This window comes from Equus przewalskii, chromosome 16, assembly GCF_037783145.1.
Source record: "Equus przewalskii isolate Varuska chromosome 16, EquPr2, whole genome shotgun sequence".
In the NCBI taxonomy this organism is placed as follows: Eukaryota; Metazoa; Chordata; class Mammalia; order Perissodactyla; family Equidae; genus Equus; species Equus przewalskii.
The window spans coordinates 2294610-2311456 of NC_091846.1; the positions used below are offsets into that span (position 1 = coordinate 2294610).

At 43.0% G+C, this 16847-nt stretch overlaps 1 protein-coding gene across 1 annotated transcript in view; it reads left to right on the plus strand.

The window, feature by feature from the left end:
- The window catches only part of FGF9 (fibroblast growth factor 9), a 31159-nt gene extending 14763 nt beyond the window's left edge, over window positions 1–16396 (plus strand). The window contains exon 3 of the mRNA XM_008532128.2: window positions 15219–16396. Coding sequence (XP_008530350.1) covers window positions 15219–15464 — 246 coding nt within the window. The 3' untranslated portion in view covers window positions 15465–16396. The remainder of the gene's footprint in view (window positions 1–15218) is intronic.
- The last annotated feature ends 451 nt before the right edge of the window (window positions 16397–16847 follow it).

Genomic DNA, 16847 nt, shown 5'->3' on the forward strand with positions numbered 1-16847 from the left:
TTAGGTCACACTCACACACAAGTGCATACTTGGCAAGAGGATTGAAGTATTAGAATATTAGTTTACTTTTGTCACTTTTGTCCTTACCAAAGAGACAGGAAGTAAGGCTCCTATGGTTACTTTTAGGCTCTTAATCTAAATTATCTGAGTGCTATCAAGATACTTTAAAACATCAAGAATAATTGACTATAATAAACATCTCACCAAAAAAGAGTGCTATGAAAAAATTAATTTCCTTCAAGAAGCTTGCATTTAATGAAAGATATTTGACCTTTTCATTAAAAAAAGGTAGCACAATCACTAAAATTGTAATGATGTGGGAGTGTGGAGCGTGGAATCTGCAAAAGTGATGCAAAAGGATAGCACAGATTTCTGGTTTGTATCACGTCTATAGCACTTACCTTGTTCTGCCCAGGATTTTAATTCCTGTTGGTCTTTCCCACTAGATTCAGTTTTTAGGAGTCAGAGTCTCTGTCTTTAGAATCTTTCTGTTTCTTAAAGGCCCAGCAGTGCGTGGTATGTGCAGTAGGCATACAGTAAGTGTTTGGTGACCCAGCTATTCAGCCTGTCCCAAAGCACATACATGCAGAGCCTGGCTGTATTTGAGCGTCATGCATTGATAGCTCTGCCCAGCAAGTAGTTGTCAGCTTATAGTGTCCTGTGTTCCCACTGGAGTTATCTCATTTACCTGTTAACACCGAGAGTGAGAGAGGCTCTGTGATTTGATCAAAGGCCCGGAACTCTTAGACGGCAGAGTAGGGACTCAAGCCTAGTTCTTGCAACTGTCGGACCAGCGCTTCGGAATCCCCCGTCATCCTGACAGAGATGCTTGTAAAACAGGTGTTTACTAGTGGATTTGGTGGTTAAGTTTCCAGAGATACGACTGGGTCCTGGTTTATGTGAATCCCTATAATCAATAACTGAGATGTGATGGGTTTTGACTGTGTTTGCAATGCACATAAACTTTTCTTTTTAAAGATTGGCATCTGAGCTACCAACTGTTGCCAGTCTTTCTTTCTTTCTTTTTTTTTCTGCTGTTTCTCCCCAAATCCCCCTCAGTACATAGTTGTATATTTTAGTTGTGGGTCCTTCTAGTTGTGGCATGTGGGACGCTGCCTCAGCATGGCCTGATGAGCGGTGCCGCGTCTGCGCCCAGGATCCGAACCGGCGAAACCCTGGGCCGCCGAAGTGGAGCACACGAACTTAACCGCTCGGCCACGGGGCCGGCCCCACACATAAACTTTTTAAAAAATCAAAAGGGGCAGTTGTCTCCAATGGGTGGAGACACGTGAGCCAAAGAAGTTTCTTGTGTGGTGTTTCCAGTGTGGAGAGTGGAGGTGGGAGGGACCCTGTAGATCAGCCTGTCCCAGAATGAAGGAATGTATCAACCACTTTACATTGTTTTTGTTTTTGTTTTTGAGGAAAATTAGCTCTGAGCTAAGATCTGCCACCAATCCTCATCTTTTAGCTGAGGAAGACTGGCCCTGAGTGAACATCCATGCCCATCTTCCTCTACTTTCTATGTGGGACGCCTATCACAGCATGGCGTGCCAAGCAGTGCCATGTTCATACCTGGGATCCGAACCGGTGAACCCAGGCCACCGAAGCGGAATGTGTGAACTTAACCGCTGCGCCACCGGGCCAGCCCATGTATCAACCTCTTTAAGAGGAAAAAATAAAGTATCTTGGATCCTTAGAAGCCCATATTGACTTAAATCGTTTTATTATGTTATTTGAGTATGTACAAACATAAACTCCTTATACCTCTTTGGCAACTACAATTCAAAACATATGAATATTAAAACTCACACTAAATTATAAACCAATAAAATCCAAATTGGCATGATGGATTTAATGGACTGGATGATGTCTGAGGCTCACTTCAGACGTGGCTTCAGTGTCAGTGTGGCCCGGCAGCTGTGGCCCAGCTTTGAGCTCAGCACACCCATTCCTCAGAGCACCTGGAGGCCTCTGGAGGGCAGTTCCCCCACTGTCGTCCTAGTCGAGTTACTGGGAAACCGGATGATATCCTCTGGTCATCACTGATGTTCTGAGTCTGTCTTTTTCTTTTCCGATTAGCCCTACGGTGAAAGTAGCACTACTTAGCGCGGAGAGTAATTTTAAACACAAATACATTTGTAGGTGGCAGCATGTGGTTATAGGTCATCTGGAGAGTCCAGAATAGCCTTCAAACAATTCATTTACTTTTTCATGAAATGAAAAGACAAAGTGAGAACGTTCTTGTAGAAAACTTGTAGCCACCCAGATTAGGTGCTTTGTCTTCCAGGGATCTGCAGATGCCACTTTTGAAAGCATCCTGGTATGTGTGAGGTCCTAGCAAGGAGGGTCAGCGGTGTGCTGGGAGGCAGCTGGACCTTGGCAGTTTATTGGAGACCTTCTTGTCTCCGTTAGGCGCTGTGCAGTGCTGACTGAGCAACTTTTGACCACGCAGAGTAAACTTGTGTGTTTATGGAACAGGATACCATCCCAAATGTCAAGGAACCACTAGACTTTGCAATTTGTCAGTATGGTGTGTCAGTTCAGATTGCTTTATGGTAGATGTTCAGGCATGTCCTGTGCATGGCGTCTCCAATGAATGTAATTCATGTAAGGAAATGAAAAGGGTCGTTTGCTTGGTAATCTACTTGCTAGCAGGCTTGCTATGGAAATGGGTGGTTTTAAACCTTATGCATTTAAACCAGATGCATTGCCTTATGTTGCATACGTACATTGGCAATTTTCAAAGGGCAAATAATAATTCTTTGATGATAAAGAGGGCAGCTCCTCAGAGGAGCATCTTCTGCTGTACTCTTTGATTTAGTTCATACAATGTCCTTGTTTGAGAGATGAGGAGAGGAGAGTTTAGTGGCTTAGTGACTTACTCAAGGTCACATAGATAGTAAGAGACAAATTACGGTTTGAACGTAGATGAATTAGTAAACCTTGTCCGATAAATAATGCATAAGAGTGACCATCCATTTTTGTGAATAAAAAATATTTTTTTACCAGAGTAAACCACATATTAGAGCAGGATTTTAGTTTTTCCTTCATAGATAGGATTTTGGAAAAGGTTTTTCTTTCTAGTAGCCTAGTTTTTATTTAGTGGTTCATTTCTTTCCTTAGCATCTGTACTGCTGGCCATTAGTTAGTGGAAAATCATCTTTAAAAAAAGTGTCTATTTATTGAATTTCAGTTAAGTTTATGTTGTTTAGCAGGGTAGCTGCATTTGCTGGTTGTCTGAGGCATGTTGAAGACCTCCCAGGCACAGCGGCCAACGCCGTGGAGCACAGGGTTGGAATTTTACAGGGTTTGGAAATGATTTCGCTTTAATTATTAATAGCTCAGTCTTATTAATAGCTCCTCTGCGATAAGAGGTGGGAGGAGGATGGTTCTGGGTACCAGGTCACGTGCTCAGGAATGGGCTTTCTTCACGCTCGGAATCTTGGAGCAGAATCTTCTCATGACAGACGCTGCTTTGCACACGATCCTGGCTCTTCTCTCTTCCGACCTTCGGTTTGCGTGTGTTCCCTGCTTCGCAGGGCTGCCTTGTCTGAAGTCCCCTGCCTCAGTCCCTGCCAGGGAAGTCTGATGAGGAAAGCTTGAGAGCCTGGTTTTGGGAAGCCCTGGGTCAGGCACTTATGAAAGCTGTTTCTTGGGGTGGAACCTGGACAGGCACCTAGTTCTTCACTGTCCCTCATGGAATTCCAGTTCATGACAGGGACGCTCTGTGAAGGTGGCACTTGGTTACTTTGGTTTCCCATGGAACTGCCCATACTTGAAACAGGGTCTTGCATGCAGTTGGCACTGAATAAATGGAATGTGTGAATGTGTTGGCAGTAGGATCCCAAATCACCTATTTCTTTTTTCTATATTCCAGGCAGACCCTGGTTTATAAGCACCTAATTTATGAATAGCTATTTGAGGTGTAGACCAGAGTGGGTTCCTGATCATTTTGAGTTTAAACCTTATGGCTCCCTTTTTGATAAAAATTGCTATGGAACCCTGCATGGTAGTAACTGTACTTGTGTCTTTTGATTGAAAAAATACATTATGACAAAAACTTCTGTGAATTCATTAACACTTTAAAATGAATTTGTTACAGAGCGGTTCATATATTTGTTTGAGAAGAGCCGCATGGCTGTGTGATGGATATTTCATTTAGATCATTTACTGACACTGCTGACCCCTGGTTCCTAGCACTTCGTCTCACTGCGCACATGAAATCCAGTCAACTTGTCAATTGGGGGCTGTGAAGACAACCAGTGGAAGTGGCCTTAGGACAGGAGGGGCACAGGCTCGCTGCGTCCTCCGCCCCTCACCCACCCTCTGGGCCATTTCCTCACCCCGTCCTTCATCTGCCCTCTCCAGCGCCTTCCCTTCTTTCAGAGGAGATTGTCAGTCACACAGAGCCCTGAACGGTTATTTCTCAGACCATTTTTGGTGGCAGAGCTTCCTGCCTCTCCTGTCAGCCTCTTCGAGCTCCTTGCACTCCTGCTGGTGGACAGCCTGGTTCAGAAGGAGGAAGCGCTCCAGCCTGTTCCTCACTCACGCTCCCACTCCGCTGCTCTAATGCTCACTCAGTCACCCCCTCTTCCATTCACTCGGCCACACACCCACTCTTGCTTGCTTGCTTTCACAAAGTCCACAAACATTATTTATCTTGCCTGCTACTAATACGTGCCAGGTACTTTAGTAGGTGCTGGAAATACAGTCGATCCTCATTATTTGCAGACTGTTTATTTGCAAACTTGTTTACCTCCTAAAATTTGCTCGTAACTCTAAAATCATTACTCACTGCACTTTGTGGTCATTTGCAGACGTGCGCAGAGAGGCAAAGCATGAGTCCCCTGACGGGCGTCTTCTCAACTGAGGTGCCACAATATGATGCTCTGCCTTTTTATTTCAGCTCATGCTGTGAACAGCTGTCCTTTTAGAGATATATTTACTGCCACGTTTTTCACATTTTTGTGTTGTTGGCGATTTTGCCATTTAAAATGCCCCCAAAGCGTTGTGCTGAAGTGCTGTCTGGTGTTCCTAAGTACGAGAAGGCTGTGCTGTGTCTTTTGGAGAAAATACATGTGTTGGATAAGCTTTGCTCAAGCGTGAGTTGTAGTGCTGTTGGCTGTGAGTTCATTGTTAATGAATCAACGATATTAACTTACACAGAAACTCACGTAAAACAAGGTTGTGTCTTGGTTATTATGACCAGGGCTCCCAGGAACCGAACCCCGTGCTTCCCTGAGGAGCAGTGGTTCAGTGTTCGCTAATTCAGTGTTCACGGTGACTTTACAGAGCATAACTCCTGTGAATAAGGAGAATTGACGGTACGTGCAAATGCAAATGGCACTTCCTCTTGTGGGTGATCTTAGAACTGATTCAAGAAGAACTCGAGACTTTGTTGGGGGAGTCATATATGCAAACCAAGAATTACAATCTGGTATGATAAATATTATAATAGAATTATGTGCAAAAAGGGCTTGGAGAGCTTGGAGTGGGGAGCTTAATTCTAGGGGTAGGAGAGGATGTCAGGATTATTCACAGAGGAGATGGAGAAAAACAGGCAGGTGTTCTCAGGAGAGAAAAAAACTTGGGTGAAGGCAACTTTGCTGCAGGGTTTGGAAACATGGTGGCTGCTAGGTGTTTCCTGATTCTGCCATCTTTTCTTCCACCTCCCCTGTTAGGGTTCTGTCTCTGCTTCTGTTTTTCCCAGCTGCTGCCAGAGGCTGCATTGCTGACCTTTGGAGGGTGCTCCCCTGCATTCACAGCCATTCCCGGGACGGTGCTGCTCTCTTGCTGTGTCCTGGCCTGGCAGGTGCCCTTGAGCCTCATGGAGAAAGCTGGCCTCGCTGGAGCAAAGTGGGAGGCACTGCTCAGGGAGCCGCTCCAGCAGCTGCCTGGCCACCGCGTCCCTCCTGCCTCCCCCATGCCAGGGACTGACTGGGACTTGTGCAAAGATATCCTTTGGCAGTCTGTTGACTTGGTGCACCTCAGCAGCATCCTGACAGGCAGCTGAGAAAAATGCCTGCATTCCTGACACCCCTGCTGCAGAGGGCTCCTCTTGAGGATTAAAAGGTTATGGCATTAAGTGGGAGAGACATGCGCAGAGCTGTCTTCCTTCATCCTCTCTGTAAATGCCTAAAGTCCTGACATAAGTTGATCCCCTCCTTTCTTAATCTTTGTTGTGTTGTAATTCTTCATTGAAATCTCCATCGACGTTTGCTTTTCCTTTGTCATGAAGTGCCCAGAGCTCAATGCAGTATTCCGAGAACAGACTTGCCAAGGTCATGCCAAAGACATCCCTCTCGCTAAGGCGCATAATGTGATTGCTTTGCCCTAGTGGGGACTGATTTTTGCCTATTTAGCTGCCACTTTGTACTGTACATTCTCGCATACCTGCTGTCCACTCTCAGCTCTAGATTTCTTTCCGTTCTCCTGGGCCCTTCCTTCCTTCCACCCATCCATCCATCTGTTTTCCATATGAATTGCTGTGTTTCTGATAGTTTTCTCTTGGTTGGGTTAACTTGCCTTGTATTCTTTTTCTTTCTCTCTCTCTCTTTGAAGTTGATTTTCAGTTTTCCATGTTTTGATGAAATATTCAAGCCTGTACTTGCATTCTCAACAGTTTGAACTAGGAGATAAAGCATGGAGTAGTGGAAACACGGGGCCTAGAACCTACCCAGCTCTGTCGTTCACTAGCTGTGTGACCTTGGGCAACCTCCTCAAACAGGCTGAGCTGTAACTATGAAACAGGCTAATGGTGGCCACGTCATAGCAGTGCCGTGAGGATTAGAGAAGGTGATGCCTGTGAAGCACCAGCATGGTGCTGGGATCAAGTGGCTGCTCAGTCCAGGCTTGCTGCCTTAGCATCTTCATGGGTGAGCGTGGCAGTGATGGAAGTCCTGTCCTGGTCAGCCTCGATCCTCCTGACTGGATGGAGATGCACGGAAATTGTGTTTCTTCCAAGTTTGAATTCTGAGATAAAGATTTATGACACTCTATAAAAATAAGTAAACATTTTCCTTCAAATCAAAATATGGCGTCCCTCGAATTATACTTTAAAGAGTTAACCATAAAGCCTTACTTATTAATTTTATATACTTGATTCTCATTTGTAGCTCATTATTATTTTATCTACTTAATTAAATAAATTTTCTGTTTTGGGATTTAATTTACTTTATGATTATTATTATTATTTTAATGTTCACATATTAGTGAATTCACTAGGCTGTCACAGCACCCAAAATGTCTACCATCACAACGGGGTTTTCAGGGTTAAAGCACTGTTTTAAAAGGCCTGTGTCAGCATATGAGTTGGGTGCTTTGGAGGAACAGATGACTAGTCAGTGGTGTCAGCGTTGATCAGGGCTGGCAGAGGGCTGTCGCGCCTGAGCAGAGAGGGGCCCAAGCGTTGCAGAGAGGAAGGGACGGCGGCATCAGTCACTTTCTAAGAGAGAAGAGTCAATTATGAATCACAAGGTGGGGGTTGGGAGGAAGAGTTGGGTTCCAGGGAAATCTGGGCTGACGCGAGTACAGTTGGAGCTCGGAGTTGGGGACCCAAGGAGTCAGGAGGATGCCAGAGGCAAGCTTCGTCCACCTTGAGTTTTCACTTGGGATTTCTCCGTGGGCGTTGGAGGGGGTGGAGGTGCAGAGGAATCATGAGCATCGGCTGGGGGTATTTGAGAAATTCAAGAGTGCTGGTGTTATTTCTCTTTAGTGTTGCGTTTTATCTGCCTTGTTACACACATGCGGCTTTCCACTCAGGTTTGAGCGCTCTGTGACATCGCTCATTTTTTGTTTTCTTACAAGATTTGGTTTTTCTTCCAAGTAAGTTCTCTTAGGGCAGCTCCTGATGCAGGGTTTGTTGGTCAGGCAAACATTCATTGATGAGCTGTGTTTACTGAGGCCAACGTTGGGAGGAGGATGGTGGCAGGCCCCAAGATGCAAGGAAGTAGTAGGCAAGATGCCCTGCAGGAGGGGATCATCCTAATGGTTTCCCTGGGAGGAGGGGGGAGGGCCCCTCTTGCCAAAGTGATGTCTCTTCCCTGTCCTCCTTTCCTCCTTGAAATAGCTACCTCATTCCCTTGGCTTTCAGTCTGCGTTTCTGATCTGTGCTCCCGCCCCCTCTGCAGTGGGCAACTGATGCAGCACATTTTATTTGGTTTCTTTCCCTATTTTCCAACTCCACAGCAGTTTCTTTTCCTTTCCTGTTCACTTCTTCCTTACAGAGTTATTGTGGATAGCTCTGCTTTCCACATTTTGATGTTCCAAGACTGAATTGCTAGAATCTTAGACACAAAGAGACCTTAGGAATCTCTTAGTCCAATTCTCTCATTTTACAGATGGGGAAGTTGAGGCCCAGGATTGTTAGTCAACCCATCTCCAGTTACCAGATTTGGTATGTTGTTTGTGGAAGGTTGGCATTTCTTTATCTAAGGAAATTCTGTGAATCTTTTAGTTCTTCAAAAATTGTCTTTGGGCTTATGCTGTCATTATATTTGTTAACCTTTCAGTTTCTCTAGTTTTATTTCTACAAACCAAGTCCTGAATTTGGTCTGCTTAGTCTACCATAGAAAATCTTTGGTACGTTTTCCTCGTTCAGTCCCTCCCTACAGTACACCAAGGATCCTCATGAGACGGAGTAGCTGGGTTCAGTAGTCTCTGGGCGGTATCCTTTTTGGATCCCTTATTTCCTTAATTTCCCTCTCAGCCTTTTAGCTCTCCAATTTTCCTCCATCGTCAGTCAATCTGATTCTTCAAGGGCATACTACTCTCAGTTTTTACATAGAGTAATATTTAATTTGAAGTTTTTTCAGCTTTTGCATATCTTTGATGTGCATTTTGAGTGGTCATTGAATGGCATGCTACTCTTATCATGTGATAAGAAATGTTGTGTGTGATTTCTTTTTAACTCAGTGTTCTAAGATCTTAAAAGAAATTTCATGAATTTTCCCTGTAGGGTTCTTTGTGGAAGAATTAAGTGCGTGTTGCTTACACATTGACACAAGCACAGATATTTTTTAAAGTGAATATTGAACTTCTCAAATTTGTATTCTGTCCTACCTTGAGTAAGATTTTCTTTCCCCTGTGGGACTATGTCTCTGGAAATGTATTGCAAATTTGTGAGCTAATATATTTTGCTGAGCAAATGTCCATTTCTACAGGCAGCTTCTAAGGAAGGCCTCTAAATTGTCTAGCCAGTCCCGTGGTACACTTGGCAGGCTCTGTCCTTGGCAGCATCCTTGGTGCCATATGGCTGGTGAGAGCACAGCCTAGAAGATGTCTGTGGGTGCCCCTAGGTTCAGACTGGGTCCCCGGCCTTTGAGTCCCTGAATACCTAAGAAGCAGCTTCTGGGGAGAAGGTGTTTCTGCTTTTTTTTTTGGTCGAGGGGAATGGAGAGAATGTAGGAATTCTTAATTTTCTATATATTTTGATGAGACAAAATGAAAAATTGCCTGCCTGTTTGCTTCATTTTTATGCATTGACCAGACACAGCTGATTCAGTTATTCCCACAATTCCAGCAGCAACTGTGATGGCCAGGATCATGGACTTAAAAGCAAGCCCATCTGGAATAGTGGGTATTTTAAAGAGGTTTTGAAAAACGGGGCTTAAGGTGAGGCACATTGAGGACATAAGAGGGTTGGATCTGAATTGGAGCTTCTAATGAAATAAATAGTGCCCTCCTGCCAGTTCTGTCTATGTTGGTTGCTTCCTGTCTGTTTGGGGACTTCTCCCAGGAGAGAAGAGTTAAAGGACCTGCTTCTTGTTAAAGGTCCTTTAGTCATTATATTTAATCACCCTGATCCTTGCAACAACTCCCATTAAGACTTTACTGCTATGTTATTAATGAGGGAGAGGACATCTGTACAAGTCATTGTGGTTGAGGCAGGCTTAAATACCGTGATGTAGGAAACGGTAGGCAGGAGGACGAGTGGCTCCCTCCCATCCTCACCTTATGAAACGCTCGGGGACACTGCAGTCAGGTCAGTTTCTCTAGAGTCTAAGTTTAATAATGGTTTAAGCAACCCAGTGAGTTGAAAAAAGGCAATCATTTCGACAGTGTGGTTAAAGCTACTATGTATATATATAAATAAAAATATGGAAATCATATTTGAAGATAGCATGATATGTCTATAGTTTTCAATGAGAACTATTGAGTAAGAAATTTTGAAAAATTCTGATTTCACTTTTCAAATAGGTATAGATACGAATTGGGCATAATAATGCCCATGTGGATTATACATTTTCTAATTGTCTAATATTTTAAATTCGTGTCTATTGTAGTGCCCGCTTATCCTCAGTTTCGCTTTCTGCGGTTTCAGTTACCCATGGCCAACCGTGGTACAAAAATACTAAATGGATGAGAGAGAGAGAGAGCGTGCACATTCACATGACTTTTATTACAGTATATTGTTAGAATTCTATTTTCTTGTTCGTTATTGTTGTTAACCTCTTACTCTGCCTAATTTATAAATTAAACTTTATCATAGGTATGTGTGTAAGGAGAAACACAGTCTATTTGGGGTTCAGCACTGTCCACGGTTTCAGTTGTCTACATCTTGGAACTTATCCTCTGTGGATGACGGGTGTATGAGTTGATGTCTTACAACATTCCTAAACATTCTCTGGGGTCTACTATAATTTTCACATTATTATCTCATACTTTGGTTTTAATAGGTTTGCTAAAAGTTTTGATTTCAGTTTTTCCCACTGCTCAGAATTTGATGATATAAAATAAAAAGAGGTTTCCATAGTTGCTAACATTCAACAGATTTTGTTCCAAAGCATAGGCTTTAGTAGACTTTTGAATTAAATCCACATTCTCCACCCAAACCTAGTGATATAATCCAACAGTTCAAAGATAGGTATGCTATAAACAGCTGCAGTTAAATAATCTAAAAAAAAATTAAAACATGGAAATACAATAAAACAAGAATTGATCACTTTATAGTGGAATACTCTATAAACTGCCCGCATTGGAAACATGTGGTGAGTTTTAAAACATCTGACTTCTATAATTCTAACGTGTATAGTTTATTTGAAGGCAGAAACTTTTTTTCTCCTCTACATATATATAAGAATACAGATTAATATATTTTTTTCTGTCTCAATTTGTATTCATTTACTTATTTGTAATTTAGAAAAATCACTTTGGAGTACAAATACTTAACATAAATATATTCACCTCAACTAAATATTTTGCCACTAAATACTGAAGTGTTATCTTAAGGAGATTAATTCTGTAAATCTTGCTACTTTATCTATCTTAGCCTAAAACAAAAATCACACATTAACATAATCCCAAATAATAAGAAGAAATTATTTAAAAGCATGTACATGATATAGAAAAGTAATAGTCTTTACCTTTTAATTGTCATTTTAATTTTTAAGGTGTGCAAGCTTCCCTGAGTGGTGTTACATCAATTGTGTAATAATTACGGGAGCTGAAATGTGCCAGTGGTTTTGCAATGTAATGTCTGCACAATCTCATTTAACTTGTTAACTGAAGTTGTACGATACGCCCAAGTATGAGACGATTGAACTCTTAACCATCACAAAAAATGCCCATGCAGATTATACTGTTTTCAATGGAATAATTCACTTTGTTTTCTGGGTTGCCTAGAATGTTCTGTTATGTGTGTATAAATGATGCTCCACAAAATAGCCTGCTGGGGGAAATAGAGCTGTGTTTCCTGAACAGTGGAAAGGCTAGGACAATTTCTTAGCTTATTCAACTGTTTCTTTAAAGGTTTTTTTTGGTGTACTAAACCCTCCAACACCTGTAAAATGAAAATCTTTCATAAATACTGAAAATAAATGTTAGATTGTGATATCCCTACCCCTGTAGAATTTTGTTCATCCCCTGTTTTCTTTTCATCTCCACCCTTTCCTCCTGCAAAATGAACAGTGTTTTTTAAGAATTACCTTTTGAGGTAAAGAAGAAAGGAAGCACATGTGACTCTTGGAATAAGAGTTGCTGCCCTTAATTCCTGACATAGTCTGAGGACCCTCGCCCTTCCCTGCGTGGCCCTCCCAATGCCTGGCCCCTTGGAAACAGCATCAGGAGTTCCCCTCCATGACAGGGTCTGGAGGAGCCACACTGCTTAGGCAAAAGTAAAAAAATGGAAGAGGCGCATCTTGAGAGTATGGCATCTCCAGTGGACCTCCTGGAAACTTCTTGCTCTAGTGGCTTCATTACTGTGATAGCAGGATCCTGTGGCATAGACGAGGGGCAAATCAGTTCACGTCTGGGCCTCACTGTCCACATATTTAATCAGGAAGGGTGCGCTAGCTGTTTTCTAAGGTTTGTTCCAGTTCTAAGAGGTCCTGATGTTGACATAATGTCAGCAACCACATTGTTTATTGAGGGCTTCCTCAGTGCCGAGCACTGTCCTCTGATGGCGCATTTGTAGTAGCCCTGTCTCAAGATGCTTGTTGCCACCCTGCTTTAGAGACGAGGCTGCTGAGATGTGGAGAGGCTAGGCAAGTGATTGTAAACGTCCCAGGGCTAGTGAGGGCCGAAGCTGGGTTTGCAGAGGCCTTTGACTCCAAAGCCAGGCTCTTCACCATTGTGCGAACCAGCTGCCTTCTGCCAAGGTGACCCTTTGTGTATTTCTAATCCCAGAAGGGCTCTTGTGCTATAGGCATGATGTGTCTACAAGCAAATATCAACTAGTCATCACTCATGGTTCCGAAAGGAGGAGGAAGTGTTCTGTTTTTTAGGTAAAGTGTCTGTCAGGGGCTGAGACTGCCCACTGAGAAAAGGAAAGCTTAATTTGAATAGTTTTTCATGTCCTTTGTAGAGTTAAAGGCTCAGTATACAATTCCATACTTTGGTTCATTTTATGAAGTAAAAAAACAAATGGAGCAGCTGGCCCAATGGTTAAGTGATAAGTTCATGTACTCCGCTTCAGTGGCCCGGGGTTCGTGGGTTTGGATCCTGGGGGTTGACCTAGCACTGCTCATGAAGCCATGCTGAGGCGGCGTCCCACATAGCAGAACTAGAAGCACTTACAACTAGGATATACAACTATGTACTGGGGCTTTGGGGAGAAAAAAAAAGAAGTTTGGAAAACAGATGTTAGGACCAATCTTCCTCACCAAAGAAAGAAAAAAAAAGAGGAAGCGATACCAGAGCGCTCTTAAAAAAAAAAATGAACAGAATTTGTTTAGAAAATTTTCTTAATCGCAGCAAACCCAAACCAGACAGTTGTAGCCAGGACTAATCTTGTCTGTGAGGAGGATATTTATTATGCAGATGGAAGTAAAGACTAAAATAGCTGTTAATGCCTTTAGCACTCTGTTTTTATTTCGTCAGTTTTAATTGAGCTGAACGAGAAATCGCATTCAGCCTCATCTCCTGGCGCAGCGTAGGGCTGTGTTTCCTGAGAAGCACGAGACTCTGGGCTCGTAGGTTTGGGGGTGCCTCTCCACTGCGCCCCTCCTCCTGCAGGCCGGGGCTGCCGCACCCGGAGGGGAGTGGGCCAGGTGAGCAGAGCTACGGAGAACTGGTTGCTCCCTGCAGTTCCTTTGTCCCTGTGAGCCCAGCGCCGCCGGCCCTCCTCTTCCCATCATTGCTGTCCTTGCCAGATGCATTGCTTTTTCTTTCTGCTTCCCCCTTTTTCGATCCTCTCAGCAAAGCCTTGTCCAAGGAGATAATACTTTGTTACAGACTGCCCAGTGCTGCCTGAGCCCCTGGAAGAGCTCCCAGCAGGAAGTGCAGGCCCTGTGCGCTTTCAGGCGCGTTTTAAGCCTTTGGTTCCTTAAAGCAGGGACATAGAGAAGCTGCCTTGCCGTGGACTGTTGGGGTTGTCGGTGTTTCCCTTGCCCTCCTGACTTGTTCCACAGAACCGGGGATGATGGGCACTAAACTGTGTTCTTAAGCGTGTGCGTGTAAAAGGGTGTCTATGTTTGGGGGACGTGTAGTTTGCTGTCTGTCCTCTGGGTCTGAACGACAGAAACGGAAGAACTCCAATGCCCTTGTCTGTTTTGCTGTTTTGACCCTGTGTGCGGACATGTGTTTGTTTGTTTTCTTATTTATGTAGCATGCCAGGTGTGCAAGAACAAATGGAATATTTCTAAAAGTCATTTTAGTGTTTCTTTTTTAAAAGTACCCTCTAGGAAGACGGTGTTTTTAGAAGTTTGAGTTTAGTCGTGCGAGGAGGCCCTCCAGCGCTGCTTGTTTCTGCAGGGCGCAGCTCAGAAGTGCACCTTCGTGCTTGGAGTGCGCTCGTGGTTGTGGCATGTGACCTGCTCCTTCCTGCCCAGGAGACGCGCAGCCGCAGGAGCCCTAGGCTGTGGGGCTAAATGGGACCCAGGCTTTCCTAAAGCTGAGGTGGAAAGAGAAATGTAATATGTTTATGAAAATGTGGAATCTTTTTGCTTTAGGAATGCAGAAAAAGTGCACCTTTTTCTTGGCGGCCGTGTGCCTGAGAATGCAGCTTTTTAAGTTGGGGGGGGCGGGGATCTGCTTCTATCTAAGTTCAAGGAAACAGGCGAGCTTGAATACTGCTTTTTACTTCTTTGTACTCAGGAAGACTCACTCAGTCACGATAGAAAGGATTATATCTCAAAATGTGGGCCGAGGATTATCTGCATCAGAATTCCCCCAAGGGCCTGTTAAAAATGCATATTTCCAGACTTTCTGGATCAGAACTTTAAAGGGTTGGGGGTTGGAAATCTGCATTCTGAAGAGGCCTCTCCAGCGATTCTGCACACTGAAGTTGAAAACCACTCCTGCAGAGTCGGGCGGAAGCACCGCTGCTCCCAAGGGCAGGAAATATCTGACATCGCTGGTGCTGTTGCTCATGTTGGTCCACATAGCAAGTACTTTATCCAAAGTCTGTTCAAGATGAATCAGTTATTTGAGCCGTGGGCCTGAGCAAAGGCTCCCCCTCTCAAGATGGCCACCACCCAAATCGCTGTAGTAAAAACGAGAACAACCCACCACGGGAGTTGTCCTTTGCCTGTTTGACTCATTCAGAGAACTGGCATGTGGAAAAGTTCAACTAGAAAACATTTAGAATCTCTTGTGTTTTAGTCATTATGAATAAAAAATTAGAATGTAGTTAAGCTTATAAACAGCTATTGCAAAATGTGTTAAAATGGGTTAAAATAAGTATTTTCTCTTCAGAGTTATATTGTGTAGCCATTGAATATTGCTTTAAATACAGAGACCTAATTTTGCAAAATATTTCTTTGCTTTTTTTTTTTTAACAGGAAAAACTAACCCAAGAGTGTGTATTCAGAGAACAGTTTGAAGAAAACTGGTATAACACGTACTCTTCGAATCTATATAAACATGTGGACACTGGAAGGCGATACTATGTTGCGTTAAATAAAGATGGGACCCCAAGAGAAGGAACGAGGACTAAACGGCACCAGAAATTCACACATTTTTTACCTAGACCAGTGGACCCCGACAAAGTACCCGAACTATATAAGGATATTCTAAGCCAAAGTTGACAAAGACAATTTCTTCACTTGAGCCCTTAAAAAAGTAACCACTATAAAGGTTTCACGCGGTGGGTTCTTATTGATTAGCTGTGTCATCACGTCAGCTCCACTGTTGCCAAACTTTGTCGCATGCATAATGTACAACGGAGGCTTGGATGGGAACATGCTGATTTGTTCTGCACTTAAAGGCTCGTCCTCCTGGAGGACTGCCTGTGCCCACTTGCTTGATTTATTGTGAGAAGACGAGAGGGAGACTGAGAGTGGGGGTGCGTGTGGGAGTGGATGGGGAGCAGGGGAGATTGAAGAGAGAAGCAAAAGCAGAGAGGACAACGGCCTGATGCATGCTGGGAAATAGACACGCTTTTCCATTTTTGATCAGTTCTACTTCATCCTATATCAGCACAGCTGCCATACTTCGACTCATCAGGATTTTGGCTGGTGGCCTGCACAAGGGTACGCTGCATTTTCAAAGGCATGGAGGGTGCAGTCTTACTTAAAAGACTTTTTCAGTTAATTCTCACTGGTGTCATCCCAGTGAATCGAAAGCAAAGACCTCTTAGTAAAAAAAAAAAAAGTTAAATTTATTTATAGAAATTCCAAAGGCAACATTTTATTTATTTTATATATTTATTTATTATATAGAGTTTATTTTTAATGAAATATGTACAGGCCAGATAGGCATTTTGGAAGCTTTAGGCTCTGTAAGCATTAAATGGCAAAGTCCGCTACAAACCTGTGGTAAATTCATGCAAGTAAATATAATGGTGCATGGATACGAGAAATTCTAATGACCCTAATGTACTAAAGGCGACAATCTCTTTTGTGCCCGTATTATTGTAAACTTATGCACATCATTCATGACACTGAGTATTCACTCTTCAGACTGCTTGTTTCATAGCTTCTCCCAGAGGATTAAAGATAAACTGGGTCTTAAACTTTTATTCTGTGTCTGTAATATTTCCTCTCTCATAAATGACTTCCTCCGTCATTGTTAACTTCACGGTTGGAAAAGATAAGGGTTGGTATATATCCTATTTGTTGAAATCTATTGCAGAATATACCAAAGCTAAACAATAAGTGTGCTTCTCTTTTGCTCGGTCTCCAGAACAACGGGACTAACAACAACCGTACTGATTTAGAATTCTCAAAAAGGAAAAAAATAACTTACATAGCACAGATTTTTTTTTTAAGGGACAAGAATCAGATTAACAGGATCATTCTTGTAAACTTTTTATTTGTGTACTTGGCTATCAAATATGAAATTATACAAGTATGATAGGGGTCATTGTTACGTCTTTCACAGAAAATCCTTTTGGTGTGAACTGCCCTTCAAGAAGAACTTGCAAAATGAAATGAATAAATCTTCATCAGTAATGACAATGAGAGGGAAAG